This window comes from Lupinus angustifolius, unplaced genomic scaffold (assembly GCF_001865875.1).
Source record: "Lupinus angustifolius cultivar Tanjil unplaced genomic scaffold, LupAngTanjil_v1.0 Scaffold_616, whole genome shotgun sequence".
Taxonomy (NCBI): domain Eukaryota; kingdom Viridiplantae; phylum Streptophyta; class Magnoliopsida; order Fabales; family Fabaceae; genus Lupinus; species Lupinus angustifolius.
The window spans coordinates 7732-24518 of record NW_017727944.1 but is presented as its reverse complement, the minus strand read 5'-3'; the positions used below and the strand labels follow the sequence as shown (position 1 = coordinate 24518).

At 30.9% G+C, this 16787-nt stretch overlaps 4 protein-coding genes across 6 annotated transcripts; all 4 read right to left on the bottom strand.

Annotated features, from left to right (window-relative positions):
- Positions 1 to 247: 247 nt before the first annotated feature.
- On the bottom strand, positions 248 to 9977 carry LOC109341744 (rust resistance kinase Lr10-like). Of its 3 annotated transcripts, none has more exons than XM_019579710.1 (2): positions 8856 to 9977; positions 248 to 530 (listed from the first exon to the last, which is right to left on the bottom strand). In XM_019579710.1, the coding sequence occupies exons 1-2, from the start codon at positions 9860 to 9862 to the stop codon at positions 500 to 502; spliced, it is 1038 nt and encodes a 345-aa protein (XP_019435255.1). In that variant the 5' UTR covers positions 9863 to 9977; the 3' UTR covers positions 248 to 499. The 3 variants fall into 3 exon arrangements, with proteins under 3 accessions (XP_019435255.1, XP_019435254.1, XP_019435253.1); XM_019579709.1 differs by lacking the exon at positions 8856 to 9977 and having other exon boundaries at positions 248 to 444; positions 485 to 1656; XM_019579708.1 differs by lacking the exon at positions 248 to 530 and adding an exon at positions 8411 to 8745 and having other exon boundaries at positions 8785 to 9976.
- Positions 4057 to 5011, bottom strand: LOC109341746. The gene has a single exon (XM_019579713.1). The coding sequence runs from the start codon at positions 4889 to 4891 to the stop codon at positions 4070 to 4072; it is 822 nt and encodes a 273-aa protein (XP_019435258.1). The 5' UTR covers positions 4892 to 5011; the 3' UTR covers positions 4057 to 4069.
- Positions 9978 to 11468: 1491 nt separating the features above from the next.
- Positions 11469 to 12391, bottom strand: LOC109341745. Its single transcript, XM_019579712.1, has one exon. The coding sequence runs from the start codon at positions 12357 to 12359 to the stop codon at positions 11484 to 11486; it is 876 nt and encodes a 291-aa protein (XP_019435257.1). The 5' UTR covers positions 12360 to 12391; the 3' UTR covers positions 11469 to 11483.
- Positions 12392 to 13926: 1535 nt separating this feature from the next.
- Positions 13927 to 16411, bottom strand: LOC109341742 (putative RING-H2 finger protein ATL21A). The gene is made up of 3 exons (XM_019579706.1): positions 15883 to 16411; positions 15331 to 15629; positions 13927 to 14409 (listed from the first exon to the last, which is right to left on the bottom strand). The coding sequence occupies exons 1-3, from the start codon at positions 16308 to 16310 to the stop codon at positions 13967 to 13969; spliced, it is 1170 nt and encodes a 389-aa protein (XP_019435251.1). The 5' UTR covers positions 16311 to 16411; the 3' UTR covers positions 13927 to 13966.
- Between the last annotated feature and the right edge of the window lie 376 nt (positions 16412 to 16787).

Sequence of the window (16787 nt, the reverse complement as noted above, 5' to 3'; positions counted from 1 at the left end):
TCTATGTAGAGATTATCTATGGGTTAAAAATATGTTGGGACTAAAATCAAAACTAGCTCAACTTCATGGTACTATTGACTTATTTAAGTCCTTGCATAACCTAACAAAAAAGAAGACAACCAAAAGTACATGTTGTGATTTTGAACTAATTAAGTGTATAATAATATAATACCATAAGACAGGGAAAAAGTTAGGTAGATTCCAAGCATAATAGAATTGGTGTGTTTGTAATAATTAATCAGATATAGGTTCCCATCCACACACTTCCTATAGCTAAAACATGAATTAATATAACATAAAAACAAAGAAATTAAACCAAAGTAAAAATACCAAGGATGGCATACATTCTTGTGGCTGCCTATAGGCCATTTATATCACCTTTCATAATATAACTAGCACACCAAAAGTGTCCTTATCATGTATCATAAATACACAACATATACCTTAGACTACAAGCTAGATTCAGATAGTTGTGAGATCATTCCATAGCCAAAACATATCAGGTTGATTCCTTGGAATCACTAATTGATGTATCAGATGATGACATTGAACTGATATTGTCTCTAACTTCTTCTGATGTTGTATCTTGTGGGTACAAGTAAGGTTTAGGAGGTAGTTCTATGTCTTGTTCTTGTTTAAGCATCTCTAACACTTTTTGCATTGAAGGACGATCATCAGGCCTTGTCTGTATACACCACAATGCTACAAGCATCATTCTCACTGCCAATTTCATCTCCTCATCTGTGTCATTTTCAATTGTAAGTGTACGTCCATCTTGTAATTGACCATAAACCCAGAAAGGAAAATAAATTTGGTTGGAATCTTCAGCATATGCATTCAAATTCTTCCTTCTAGTAGCCATCTCCATCAATAACATCCCAAAGCTATAGACATCAGCTTTGTTGGAAATTGCACCAACATTTCTATAGTAGAGTTCAGGAGCCATGTATCCTATAGTTCCTCTTGCTCCAGTCATAGATACAATGCTATTATCTGTAGGGTAAAGTTTAGCTAGTCCAAAATCTGAAACTTTTGGATTAAATTTCTCATCAAGAAGGATATTATGAGGTTTGATGTCAAAGTGTAAAATTTTCATGTTGCACCCATTATGAAGGTACTCAATACCATGAGCAATACCAAGAGAAATGGAGTATAATATTTCACAACTTAAGGAAGATCCATCTTCATGAGAAAATATGTATTTCTCAAGCGACCCATTTGGCATGAAATCATATATAAGAGCACGTTTTGATCCTTCTACACAGAAACCAATGAGCTGCACCACATTAACATGGTGAATTCTTCCAATAGTACCAACTTCATTAATGAAATCTTGACCATTACCTTTGGTGTGATCCAATACCTTAACAGCTACAATACGACCACTTCGAAGTTTCCCTTTGAAGACAGAACCATAACCTCCTTTGCCTAACTTTGTCTTGAATTTTGATGTAATATTTTTTATGTCTTTGTAAGAATACCTTATTGGCATGATGTTATTGTCACTTTGTAGATAATTTTCAATGGCCTCATACATTGACAAATGCCTTCTTCGCCATTTATATATTAAAAATATAATAACAAATGGAGTTCCAAGTGAAAACTTGGCAGCAACGTACAAAGCTGCAAGAAGATATATTATATTAGAGGAGAAAGTTCTTTTTGGGTATATAAACTTTTCTATATTTATATAGTTATAAATCTTTTTAGAGATTGGACTTTTGTTGTTAACTTGTTACTGATAAAGGATTTCAACCTTTTAAAAGTATATAATAACAACAGAATTAGTTCCCTAATATATTATCGACAACAAAACATTAATATTTTTTTGTCTCAAATATAAGAAAAATTAACTAATTGATATAATTTCCAATATACCAATACTGAATCCTAATTATAATATTTTTATGTTTTTATTAAATTAAATCAATCAATAATTTTTAATATGAAATTAGTTTGTTTATTTATAAAAAGGTGACATAATACATTTTTTCCTTTTATTTTTTTGTACTATCAAGAAGATCTCCTTACCCTATGGTAGTAAACTAATCTGGGTATGTGGTATGGTTGTCCCTCCCAAAAAGAGGAGCACATCTACTGTTTTGTTTCATAATGTGTGTCACTTTATGTGTCAGTGATTCTGACTGGTTGAAAAAATATATTTAAATTAAATTTTTAATAATTAATCATTTTTCGAACCAATCACAATCGTTCCAGAATTGAATTATTGAACTTTTGGTTATTCATGGGATCTAGTGGGGCTTTATACCACTAAACCTACTCATTATTGGTATTTTCCCCTTCTATTCAAACAACTATCAAAATGAAATGATATATTTTTATGTCAACGTGTTCTAATCCATAATAAATTCTTGTATTCTTATGAAGAATAATCAAGGGTATAGAACCAATAAATGGATGTTGAAGCTTGCACTTAAAGATAGCAAAAAAACTCATATATGCAAGTAAAATCTGTACGTACATATATAGATCACAAATAAATATCCAAGAATTTTACAAACCATTTTTTAAACTATCCATTTTGTATACGGGCATGGGCAAGTTGTACACTTGTACTCATATTTAATGAGATTGGTGGTGTTTTGTCGTCTAAGGGAAACATTTTCCCGAAAGGGAAGGAAACTCTATTTTTTTTGTTGCGTAAATATATTTTTCCTTTTATTTAAGGGAAGGGGAGATATAGGATTTAGGATGGTTTGAACTTTTAATTATATACCCAAAAGCCACAACTAAAACAAGATAAACAACTTATAAGAAAGAAATGGACTTACCTACAATCATAGCTGTCTCTATACCTGTCTGGAGAATGCGACCTGGGACAATGAAAATAGTTAAAAACTAGTATGAGAAAGCACATTGAAAGAATTATGTAAGTGCTATCTAGTATTCATTTTGTTACATTAGATAAACATACTAAAAAACTAAAACAATGGTGAAATATCAAGATATGGTGAGCTCCATATGAACTTCACCAAGTTACATGAGAAATGCTAACACCATAGTTTGATTTAATCCACTAGTAGTTATTGTATAACATCCTAAAACATGATTATCGCATATTCACCTTTGATTTTTTTATGACAAATGTTAGTGTGTTAGTATTTGTCGTGGACAAAACTCCAACCTTCAACCTCCTTCATTTCATCCCTTCTCCCTTAACCATCAAACCACATCATAACTTTTTTTTTTTTATATTTTAAATTTGTTATGAGTGAGACTTGAATTCACAATTTCTTTAATTATATTCCTTAAACAATATGTTATATTAACCAAAAAAATTTAAATATTTATTATTATTTTTTTTTTTGGGTTATTATTAGCAAAATTGGGGACCCTACCTTGCCAAATAAAAAAAACCGGTGATCCTCCTCAAACCTATAACTAAAACTACTAAAAGAGATAATATGAGTCACCCTTTATTGAGCAATTAAGAGTATGATAAGCTGAAAAAAGTAATGTTATATCCTTACACTCACAAAAAATAATACATGTTAGAAAATCAATCAATAATAAATAAAATATCATTTTGTGATAGAGAAAAATTCCTCTCCAGTATTGGACTTTCCAATACTAGAAATGTGAGAGGTTTAATTTTTCTTAAATATTTATTTTGAAAATAGTCAAAATCTAGACCATTAAAATTTTTATGAGTCACCCTTTATTGAGCAATTAAGAGTATGATAAGCTGAAAAAAGTAATGTTATATCCTTACACTCACAAAAAATAATACATGTTAGAAAATCAATCAATAATAAATAAAATATCATTTTGTGATAGAGAAAAATTCCTCTCCAGTATTGGACTTTCCAATACTAGAAATGTGAGAGGTTTAATTTTTCTTAAATATTTATTTTGAAAATAGTCAAAATCTAGACCATTAAAATTTTTTTTTTGTCACATGTCCTAATCTTAACTATGTAGAGCCCCTTCATTAGTAATGGAGATGAGTCACACTCCTTATGACATATGTCATGTTTTTGTGGATATGAGAATTAGTATGAAGATATATGATTTTCCAAGCCTAAAATTAAACAATTTAATGCTGATTTTAGCAAAAATAAACTTGAGGGATAGAAAGCAAACCTTCTCGGATCCACATTAACCAGGTGATGTCACATTTAGGATTGTCGTGATCATCGAGATAGACATAGTAGGGAAACCTTGGACAAAAAATTTGCAGCCAAGAAAGTTCAAAGCCATAAAGCAGAATATCATGAATATTAGTGCATGAAATGTTGCTTTGATTGTAGTATTCCTCAGGCCATGATGTTGGATGCATAAACTCTATACTACACGAGTCTCCCACCCTCAAATCCCAAAGAGTATCTTCACCAGCACTTACATGGAAAACACTTCCTTCCTCAATATATGAACTATTCTCATTCTTCTTCATGCATGTTGCACTGCCATGCATTACTGGATATGGACATCTCATATATGTCACCACCTTTGTCAAACTCTTTGTTTTATAATGTGAGTTTAAGTACTGATAATCTTTATATAGCTCGTAGGGATAAGAATAAGGTGGTAAAGAAGAAGGAGGGAGAAAAGAGTGATGATAATGGTGGACAATATTTGCATCCACTAGTCTTATTGTGTAGTTGTTGTAATTAATTGACTGCACATAGTAGTACTTTTTTGATGTCCAATACTGAACCAATTGATTGTTTTCACAAGATAGGTTGTACCTCATGTCACCACAGTGTTTTGGACTATCATTGAGCCTGAAAGGGTAGCTTATGTTATGAACTCCACACAACCTAGAACAGTTGAGAGCATTATCCTTTGCATTGCAGCTACTGCTTCCATAGATCAATACAATTAGGGAAATCATCAAAAGGGGTATCACTAATGGAACAAAGGGTGTCATTTTTTGTTAACTCTCTATATGGAAGTAATTATGCAGAATGCAAGTGGTAATTAAACTCATGACAGAGGTTTATATGAAAAGGAAAAAAGATATGAACTTATGCATCATGGCACTGCTTGACTTAAACAAATTAAAGTCTTCAGAATCGTGTGTATATAGAGGTCCTAATATTTTATAGGGTTTGTGCAGGGAATAAAAAATTGTTATCCAAATCGTGTTTCAAGCCAATAATGAAGTAAAAATATCAATAATAATAAATATTTAAATTTTTAAATTGAAATGACATATTTTTATTGGGATGAGATATGATTTGAGATATTATTAGAAGAACAGATCTTTATTGAGGAAGATTAGACCAAAGAAAAAAAAGAAATGTGTATGTTAATAAAAAAATTCTAAACATCCACCAAATAAAAATAATTATTCATAATTTATAAAAAAATTAATTATGTATTACCTCTATAATAAATTTCAAACAAAATATATCTCATCATAATATATTTTGTAATAAAATTTTACAAAAAAATTAATTATGTAAGATGTGTTTTATTTTCTGACTGGATTTTTGTTATTTATCATAGACCCAAAATATTATTTTTAGTCAAGGCTTTAAACAATTGTATACTTTATTCACGCGTAAAGTAATAAAAATTGATAATACAATCAAATTAAAAAGAATAAAAGTAAGAATGAACTTGTGACATAAGATCTAATTTTTCATACAAACGTAAAAATAAAATTACTTGTGTAAGTAAAAAAAATAGGAATCCATTAATTATAGACCTAGCAAGTCAATCTTATGATCTTGTGTGGATATGTTTGTCGGAGCATCTTCCGTACTAAATTAACTGGAAAAGACTTCAAGTCTAGTGGAAGCGTGTTTAGAGTCTGGACATCAACGGTACGTGCAATAATGCTGTTTGTATTTTTACACCATAAAGTCATTTAAAATATGATATTTGTGGGACAAAACTCATTTGAAATTATGGCATTGTATAAGTGTACATCTTTTGTTCCACAATATTTTACTTTCATATGTTGTGAATTATGATTGGTCAGAAAAATATTTAATAATAATTTTTTTAATTTAAATATATTTTTTATCAATCATAACTCATAATATACGGAGTAACATACAATGTAGGATAGAAGATTTACTATAAGTTATTAATTGAATTGAGATTTCTTTGCAAGTACTTCATTGACTTAGTCAACTGTCGTAACTTCTACTTAACAAAGTTAGTGTTTTAAATTGTGATTATAATTTTGTTAGTTTATCATAATTGTACTAAATAGTAGAAAATGTGTCCGATGAGCAATTAATTCATAGTGTAATTGTGGTGCAAAATGCAATTTAAAATATCACTCATTGCATTACTTCATTTGTCTATATAACTCCATCAGACTCAAAATATGTCAATTGCCATAGAGTGAAGACACATGTTGATGTGTATAGTTAGGGTTGAGCAGAATCCGTATGACTTAATTATGATCGGACTCGAATAGGATCGGGTATCATTGAGTCTAGGGTCACGTTCGGGTTCAAAAATTAACCTGGTCAATATTAGGGCTAGTTAGGGACCAAACGTGACCTATCTTGACCCGTCACTCATTCATCATGTTTGTATGTGTCTCTATTCAAATGTGTACAAAGTAATGTCACCTTTTTGGTTGAAAATATCATTGATTCTCTAATTTTTTTCATCATATATACAAGATTAATAATATATATATACATTATATATCAAATTACATATTCATAATAATAAATAATATTGAGAAAGCTTTATCTAAAATGAGTATGCATTATATTTAATCGGGTCTAGGTCGAGTTCAGGTTTAAAGGTTGACACGGTCGATATTTAGTGTCGAGTTAGCTTTAGGTCTAAGGCTGAGTCCGAGTTCAAAAAAATGTCCTGACCAACATTTATGGCCGGTTAAGGACAAATATTAACTCTTTCCAACCTGACTCGAACTCACCCCTATGCACAATTATATGGTTCACTTATATACTAGGATACCACATATCGTATTCAGCATATCATATATCACGTAATGGGTTCTCCATAAAAGAAGACTTGTAATAATAACATAAAAATTGACGAAGTTATACTAACCATGTACAAAACTGATACTTTGTCCCATGTAAGTAAGTTGGCCATAGGTATTGGTTTGGTAATAATCTTTTGTTGGATTGGGTTCTTTTATATGCTTTGTTTTAATGTAGAGCTTGTGGTTCGTTTTGATGATTGTCCATATTTACCATGCGAAAATTTAGTCATTTGATTCCTATTATAGTAATTTTATGAGTCAATATTTATGATAAGTTTAATATATGACACATTATAAAGTAATAATTCCGATACATGTAAGGTTAATGATAAAATTATGTGGTGCTATTAATGAGATCTATTATTTCTTCAATCACAAAGGTAACCTACACTTGCATGTCTACAATGTAATTGTTGATTTTTCCCAAGTCTTTATCACAAGAAACAACTTAATTGTTGATTCCTTTGCTTCTAGTGCATCATTATACTCATTTAAAAAATAATGTAAATGCTAATTTCATAGCTTCTAGTGTATCATTATCCTTTTGCATTTAATGGGTACAAGAAAAGTAGATAATCTTGTCCTTGCAAGTAAATAAGCTATGATTTGAATCAAATACTTTTAGTTTATAAGACAAACAATCTTATATTTAAAAAAAAAAATACTTTTACACCTAAATCAAGAATTAGCCATGTAAAATATCAAGGAATTGAAAAAATATGTGCAACTCCATCTTTTTACTCTAATTTTACTACATTTCCAAACTTTGGTGTAGGTGATCATATACATAATTTGAAGCAAAAGTTAAGGAGATAAAAATCAGTAGGATTAGTATAGTATGTTATGGTCATGAAGGATCAAATAGTGTTGTTAGAACCAGACCGGACCGAACGGTCCGATCGCTGACCGGACTTGAAAACGACTCTGGTTTGCCGTCTTAACCGAATGAGAGTTGGACCGTTTTGAATCGAAAAAAATCTAGTCCGACCATGTTAAACCAAGTTAAACCGGATTAACCCGGGAAGTAAACCGGACAACTCACTTAAAAATAAAAAAATGGGAAAATGTTCTAATATTTTGTTTTACTACGGTCCAAAAAAAGATAAAGAGGTATTATTTCAATATAATTATACATAATTATTAATTATATAAAGTTTTACATTTATATATAACTATATATTTATAAATAAAAATTATTAATTATGTACAAAATCACCCGGTCAGACTGGACAGTTTAACCGTTTAAACCGGTTAAACCTAATACGGGACCTCTGCCAGTTTGACGTACGGCTCGGGTTTCACAACACTAGGATCAAGTGGTTGTGGTAACATATGGGGAGAAGTGCGACAAATTGGGCAAGAAGCATTCAGTGGCAGCCATTCATTTAGGCAATATGTATGAAAACAATGTCTACATTTAGATAAGTGTTTCACTATTTCTTTGGGCCTATACTCGTACAAACATATTGGGCAGGCCTCATCATTAGGTTTTAGTAAGAGTTGGTTTTCATGTAGAACTAATTTTGGGTATGACTCAATTGTGGGCCTATCAAGGCCCAAATGGTGGTAGTGAGTTGTGGGCTAAAAAGGGTTCAAAATATGCTACTCTTTCACTTCTCCAAGCACAACCTTGGGCCACAAGTTTAAATTTATTACAGATCCAATTAAATATTGCAAGAAAGCACAACAATGCAGGTACCCATATACATATGACAATTATGTAATTAGCCCTCTCACAAATACCCGCCAATAGTAAAATTTCAAAGTCTCCTTATCATGTGTTAAAAATACACAACATATACCTTAGGATACAAGCTAGATTCAAATGGTGTGAGATCATCCCAAAGCCAAAACATATCAGGTTGATTCCTTGGAATCACTAATTAATGTATCATTGGAATCACTAATTGATGTATCAGATGATGGCATTGAACTGATATTGTCTCTAACTTCTTCTGATGTTGTATCTTGTGGGTACAAGTAAGGCTTAGGAGGTAGTTCTATGTCTTGTTCTTGTTTAAGCATCTCTAACACTTTTTGTATTGAAGGACGGTCATCAGGCCTTGTCTGTATACACCATAATGCTACAAGCATCATTGTCACTGCCAATTTCATCTCCTCATCTGTATCATTTTCAATTGTAGGTGTATGTCCATTTTGTAATTGATCATAAACCCAGAAAGGGAAATAAATTTGGTCGGAATCTTCAGCATATGCATTCAAATTCTTCCTTCTAGTAGCCATCTCCATCAATAACATCCCAAAGCTATAGACATCAGCTTTGTTGGAAATTGCACCAACATTTCTATAGTAGAGTTCAGGAGCCATGTATCCTATAGTTCCTCTTGCTCCAGTCATAGATACAATGCTATTATCTGTAGGGTAAAGTTTAGCTAGTCCAAAATCTGAAACTTTTGGATTAAATTTCTCATCAAGAAGGATATTATGAGGTTTGATGTCAAAGTGTAAAATTTTCATGTTGCACCCATTATGAAGGTACTCAATACCATGAGCAATACCAAGAGAAATGGAGTATAATATTTCACAACTTAAGGAAGATCCATCTTCATGAGAAAATATGTATTTCTCAAGCGACCCATTTGGCATGAAATCATATATAAGAGCACGTTTTGATCCTTCCACACAGAAACCAATGAGCTGCACCACATTAACATGGTGAATTCTTCCAATAGTACCAACTTCATTAATGAAATCTTGACCATTACCTTTGGTGTGATCCAATACCTTAACAGCTACAATACGACCACTTCGAAGTTTCCCTTTGAAGACAGAACCATAACCTCCTTTGCCTAACTTTGTCTTGAATTTTGATGTAATATTTTTTATGTCTTTGTAAGAGTACCTTATTGGCATGATGTTATTGTCACTTTGTAGATAGTTTTCAATGGCCTCATACATTGACAAATGCCTTCTTCGCCATTTATATATTAAAAAAATAATAACAAATGGAGTTCCAAGTGAAAACTTGGCAGCAATGTACAAAACTGCAAGAAGATATATATTATATTGGAAGAGAAAATTCGTTTTGGGGTATATAAACTTTTCTGTATTTATATAGTTATAAATCTTTTTAGAGACTGGACTTTTGTTATTAGTTTGTTACTGATAAAGGATTTCAACTTTTTAAAAATATATAATAACAACACAATTAGTTTCCTAATATATTATTAACAAAAAATATTAATGTTTTTTATCTCAAATATAAGAAATTGAACTACTTGAATTAATTTCTACTACACCAATATTAAATCATAATTATGATTACTTTTTATGTTTTTATTAAATCAAACCAATCAATAGTTTTTAACTAATTTCATTAATACAGTGAAATTAGTTAGTTTATTTATAAAAGGTGAAGTGAATATGCCTTTACTCTAAGAGTAAGTTTTTCCTATGGATATTTAATGATTTAAATTTACTTGTTAATTCAAATTATTAATTCCTTAAAATTAATGGATATGATGATAAACAAATTTAAAAAACTTACTTTTAAGTTAATATTCCTTTAAAAAGTAACATAGTACATTTTTCCGCTCTGTTCAAAAAATTATCAAATTGAAAGGTATTTTTTAAGTCAAATTGTTCAAATCCATACTAAGTTATTGTATTGCTTATAAAGAAGAATCAAGGTTATGGCACCAATAAATTGACGTTGAAGCTTGTGCCTAGGGATTACAAAAAATACTCAGACCTACAAGTAAAATCTTAAATCTGTATGAATACGGGATCATAAATAGGTACTCATGAATTTTGCAAACAGTTCTTTAAACTACCCATTTTATATATGGGCGAGCATGGACAAGTTGTACCCATTTTTAATGAGATTGGTGGTGATTTATCGTTTAAGGGAAACATTTTCCCAATAGGAAAGGAAACTATTTTTTTGTTAAGGTCAATATATTTTTCCCAATAGGATAGTTTGAACTATATACCCAGAAGCCACAACTAAAACAAGATAGGCAACTTATAAGAAAGAAATGGACTTACCTATTACCTCTATAGTTCTTCCTAGATTTATCAGCAGAATCTCACCTGGGACAATGAAAATTGTTAAAAAAATAGTATGGCAAAGTACAGTGAAAGAATTATGTAAATGTTGTCTTGTATTTATTTTGTTACATTGGATAAACTATAAAAATAATAAAACAGTGGTGAAAGATCCATTGCAAGATATGGTGAGCTCCATATGAACTCCACCAAGTTATATGAGAAATGCTAAAACCGTCGTTTGATTTAATCCACAAGTAGTTAGAAGTTCTTCTCTAGTATTGGACTTTCCAATACTAAAAATGTGAGAGGTTTAATTTTTCTTAAATATTTATTTTGAAAATAGTCAAAATTTAGATCATTAAAATTTTCTTTTTGTCACATGTCCTAATCTTAACTATGTAGAGCCCCTTCATTAGTAATGGAGATGAGTCACACTCCTTATGACATATGTCATGTTTTTGTGGATATGAGAATTAGTATGAAGATATATGATTTTCCTAGCCTAAAATTAAACAATTCAATGCTGATTTTAGAAAAAATAAACTTGAGGAATAGAAAGCAAACCTGTTTGGCTCCCCATTAACCAGGTGATGTCACAATTAGGATTGTCGTGATCATCGAGATAGACATAGTAGGGAAACCTTGGACAAAAAATTTGCAGCCAAGAAAGTTCAAAGCCATAAAGCAGAATATCATGAATATTAGTGCATGAAATGTTGCTTTGATTGTAGTATTCCTCAGGCCATGATGTTGGATGCATAAACTCTATACTACACGAGTCTCCCACCCTCAAATCCCAAAGAGTATCTTCACCAGCACTTACATGGAAAACACTTCCTTCCTCAATATATGAACTATTCTCATTCTTCTTCATGCATGTTGCACTGCCATGCATTACTGGATATGGACATCTCATATATGTCACCACCTTTGTCAAACTCTTTGTTTTATAATGTGAGTTTAAGTACTGATAATCTTTATATAGCTCGTAGGGATAAGAATAAGGTGGTAAAGAAGAAGGAGGGAGAAAAGAGTGATGATAATGGTGGACAATATTTGCATCCACTAGTCTTATTGTGTAGTTGTTGTAATTAATTGACTGCACATAGTAGTACTTTTTTGATGTCCAATACTGAACCAATTGATTGTTTTCACAAGATAGGTTGTACCTCATGTCACCACAGTGTTTTGGACTATCATTGAGCCTGAAAGGGTAGCTTATGTTATGAACTCCACACAACCTAGAACAGTTGAGAGCATTATCCTTTGCATTGCAGCTACTGCTTCCATAGATCAATACAATTAGGGAAACCATCAAAAGGGGTATCACTAATGGAACAAAGGATGACATTTTTTGTTCTATGTGGAAGTGATTATGCAGAATGCAAGTGGCAATTAAACTCATGACAGAGGTTTATATAAAAAGGAAAGCAAATATCAATTGAACATAGATCTATTGTCCCATATTATATCTATATATTATTTTGTACTAACAAAAATATATCAACATCAATTAAAAAATTTATACATTTTATTATTATAATTTCTGTTTTATTATCAATAGTGCGAGACATCCTATGACATGGGATTTAGTACAAAGATATTTGTTGGGATTTAGTACAAAGATATTTGTTGGGATTCATTGACTTAAAGTCTTTAGAAGCGTGTTTATACATATACTAATATTTTATTAGGAAAAACATATATTTACTGATAGTGTAAAAGTTTTTTACATTGTGATTATATAATTTAATATTTATTTTTAATCATGGTGAATGATGTAAGTATAAATTTTTATATTATTAATATATATATATATATATGCGTTCAATTACAAAATTGAGCATTCTTCTCTTAATCTTCCATATTTGAAGTCTTCAATTCTAGCGGAAGGGGTGTCTATATATCTACCACGCAATAATGTTATTTGTAATTTTACACCCAAAAGTCATTTAGAAAAAGATATTTGTAGGACAAAACTCATTTGAATTGAATGACATTGTCTCTTAAGTAAGTGTCATCCACACATAGGTTATTAATAGAATTGAGATCACCTTCCAACTATCTACTTCATTGACTTGGTCAAGTGTCATGAAATTATTAGGAAACTTCTATGTAATATACAAAACTTTTAAAATAAAGGAGGAGTTTGACTGGTAAGGATAGTGTTTTAAATTGAGTTTATCTCAATTGTCCTGAATAGCAGGAAAATGTGGCCAAATGAATAGTAGGTTCATTATAAAGGAAGACTTATAATAATAACATAAAAAGTGGAGAACTTATATGAACCATCTATCAAAACTGGTACTTTGTACCATATAACTTAGTTGGCCATAGGTACTAGTTTGATAATAATTTTGTTGGATTGGTTCTTTTGTATGGTTTGTTTTAATGAAGAGCTTGCAGTTCCTTTTGATGATTGTTCATATTTATCATTTTGATTTGATTCTCTCTCCAATAATTTTATCAGACATTTTTTCAGAGAAATATATATATATATATATACCGAGAATGTAAGAGTTTTTTATATCATTATATCATTTACTATTCATTTTTAAATAATATTGACTTTTAAATAAAAGTAAACAAATGAATGGTGGGTGGTTGTGTATAAATCTTTAAGCTATCATCACATACATATGACACTCTCTTTTTATGACAAAACCTAATATATAACAATAAAATCATTTTGCACATAATGGGTTTGAGAAAGGTAGATAATATTATCCTCACAAGTAAGTGAGTAACTATGCTATGATTGGAATCAATAACTTTTAGCTTATAAGACAAAAAAAACCTTACATATTCAAAAATATAAAAAAATTACTTTTGCACCTAAACCAAAAAGCAGACATGTAAAATATCAAGGAATTGAAATACATTGAAAAACATATGCAACACAATCTTTTTACTCTAATTTTATCCAAGCTTTAGTCCAGGTAATCATGTACATAATTTGAAGGAAAGTCATGGAGATAAAAATTACAAGCATTAATAGTAAGTATATTATAGTCACGATGGATCAAGTGGTTGTGGTAACATATGGGGAGAAGTACGACAAATTGGGCAAGAAGCATTCAATGGAAGCCATTCATCTATGCACTTTGCATGAAAGCCATGTCTACATTCAGGTATGTGTTTCACTGTTTCTTTGGGCCTATACTTAGACAAACATATTGGGCAGGTCTCATCATTGGGCTTTAGTAAGAGTTGGTTTTCATCTAGAACTATTTTTGGGTATGATTCAATTGTGGGCCTATCAAGGCCCAAAATTGTGATTGCTTGTTGTGGGCTAATAAAGGGTTCAAAATCTGCCACTCTTTCAATTCTCCAAGCCCAACCTTGGGCCACGAGTTTAAATTTGTTGCAGATCCAACTAAATATTGCAACTAAGCACAATAATGCAGGGACCCAGATGCATATGGCAATTATGTAACTAGCCCTCTCAGAAATACCTGTCAATAGTAAAATGTCAAAGTGTAAACACAAATGATGAAATTGTATTATCTAAATTTTCAACTATATTATAGCATAAGATTGTAGCATACTCTTTTTTTATGTGCATACATATAATATGACTCTGCTTATCCTCAAGGTTGCTAACTAACGGACAAAAAACTAGCTGACCACACTGCAATTTAGAGTAGTTTTTTTTAATGTGTTAGTTACATATTTTAACTTGCTTAAAATAAATTTATTTATTTTAAACTCTTTAATTATATACAAATGAATGTAAATGATATTAATGACTATGTATACATCTTTCAACTGACAGTAGATAGATATTATACTATATCTTAATTATGGAGAAAGAACGCAGTAATACACAACGATTGAGTTTAAAATGTATGCACGAACAATGTAAAGTTTTTGACATTGTTAGCGTATCATCCACTATCCACTATTGATTTGTATTACTTTTGTTTGAGAGCCAATAATAGTAATTAATAAATTAATGATGAATGATTTGCTAACGGTATAAAAATATATATATTAAATCCTACAAGTATACACTTATTCAACAAATTGGTGCAACTAGGGTATGAGCCTTAAAAAACCTCCATCTAAACATCATCGGTTAATCAAAAAACTAAAGTCAATGGTGAAATACTGTAATCAAACCTCTACATAGTTCATAGGCAATAAATGAATAAGGACTCGACTTCATTATTTTGTTTTTAACATCTAATATTGGCACTCATGCCACAACTAAGATATTTTACCATTTACTCTGATCTCACACTCACATCCTCGTATACTATTAATATGATATTATATCAACCGATGATATAAAAAATATGCAAGGAGTAAATACCATTACTCTTGAGTAAATGTTGTGGGTGCATGAAGTGGATAGAAAAGCAAGTCACAAGTACCTTTTGAAGGATAATTGGAACATCCAATTTCGGTAGTGGAGGAGTTGGTGGTGTTAAAGTTGAAGCCACATCGGCCACCATGCGACTCACACCTCCCACACGGTGGCGACTCCCATGACAGCCGCAGATCATCGGTAAGTTCAGACGATAGAACATGATCATAAATCGGCGACTGGACAGGTACCTTAATCGTTTCAATCAACTCACAAATAGACGATAAATATATAACGACATTTGAAGATGATGTGGCAATTACATGGTACCTATTAGAATCACTTAGACAAGATATGTGATTGTACCTACAACAAAGTTGTGTACATAACAAAATTATATGAGTTATAACAAAATTCTATAGCTTTCTTATTAGATAAATAAATTGATCTTTGAATCTCAATTAACTTTTTTATAGACACAACCATTTCAAAAAATACAATACAAAATCAACTAGAACCATTTGTTGGGGCATTTTTAAAGTACACAAAACATTACTAATATATAGTAAATGAGAGACATATACTATATAAACAAAATATGATGATCAAAACTCATTACCTATATGAGAGATACTCCAAGTTGAAGGAGCAGTTAAAGAAGGTAAATTGTTGGTAGTAAACAGCATCAAATGGGGAACCAGAGAGATTAAGTGAAAGAATCCGTTTTGGGAGACAATTATTGGGATCATTCAACCATACTTGTTGTGTGACATAGTTTATAGCTTTGATGCTAAATTCTCCTGAGTTAGGTAGTTTAAGAAGTATTTGACCTTTCTCACTACATGATACTCTAAACCCTGGATATCCACATGTCTTTGGTTGTTTCTCTTTTATTTGGAATGGGAATCTGATTGTTGGTTCTTTCATATGACAAACGCTATCCAAACATGTTTCTATGTTTGCTAATACTACTAGAAGTGATGTTGGGTTTGTGTTGAAGAGGCATAGGAAAAGGAAAATGAGGTTGAGTTTGGGAATGTTGTTCATGTTTGTGAAACCAAAACTGTGTTTGACTTTTGGTTTGAGTAAAGTTGGGGTTGCTATCCCTTTGCCTCAAATATGATGATGGTGGGGGAGGTATAATACTTTAAGTAATAATAATTTAATATATCTCACGTCATAGTTTTATGATAATAATTTAATAACTTACTCTATACTTTTATGTATTTGCATTTACTTTCTTTATGCACTCTTTTTTTTAGAGATATATTTATTGACATCTTAATTTTAAATTTGGTTCTAATTTTTTTTGGAAAGCCTCATTTCAGCCTCCTCTATATTTCATTCATCTTATCTAGACCTAAACCACATAATCTCACCACCAACTTTCCGTAATCACAAATATTTTCATTTGTTTTAGTAGTGAGATTTTGTCGTTGTCAGTTATTTTTTACTATCGACTCCCATTTCCGACACTGCTTAATCGAAAGTGATTTTTTTTGGGAAAATTTCAATTCGAATAAT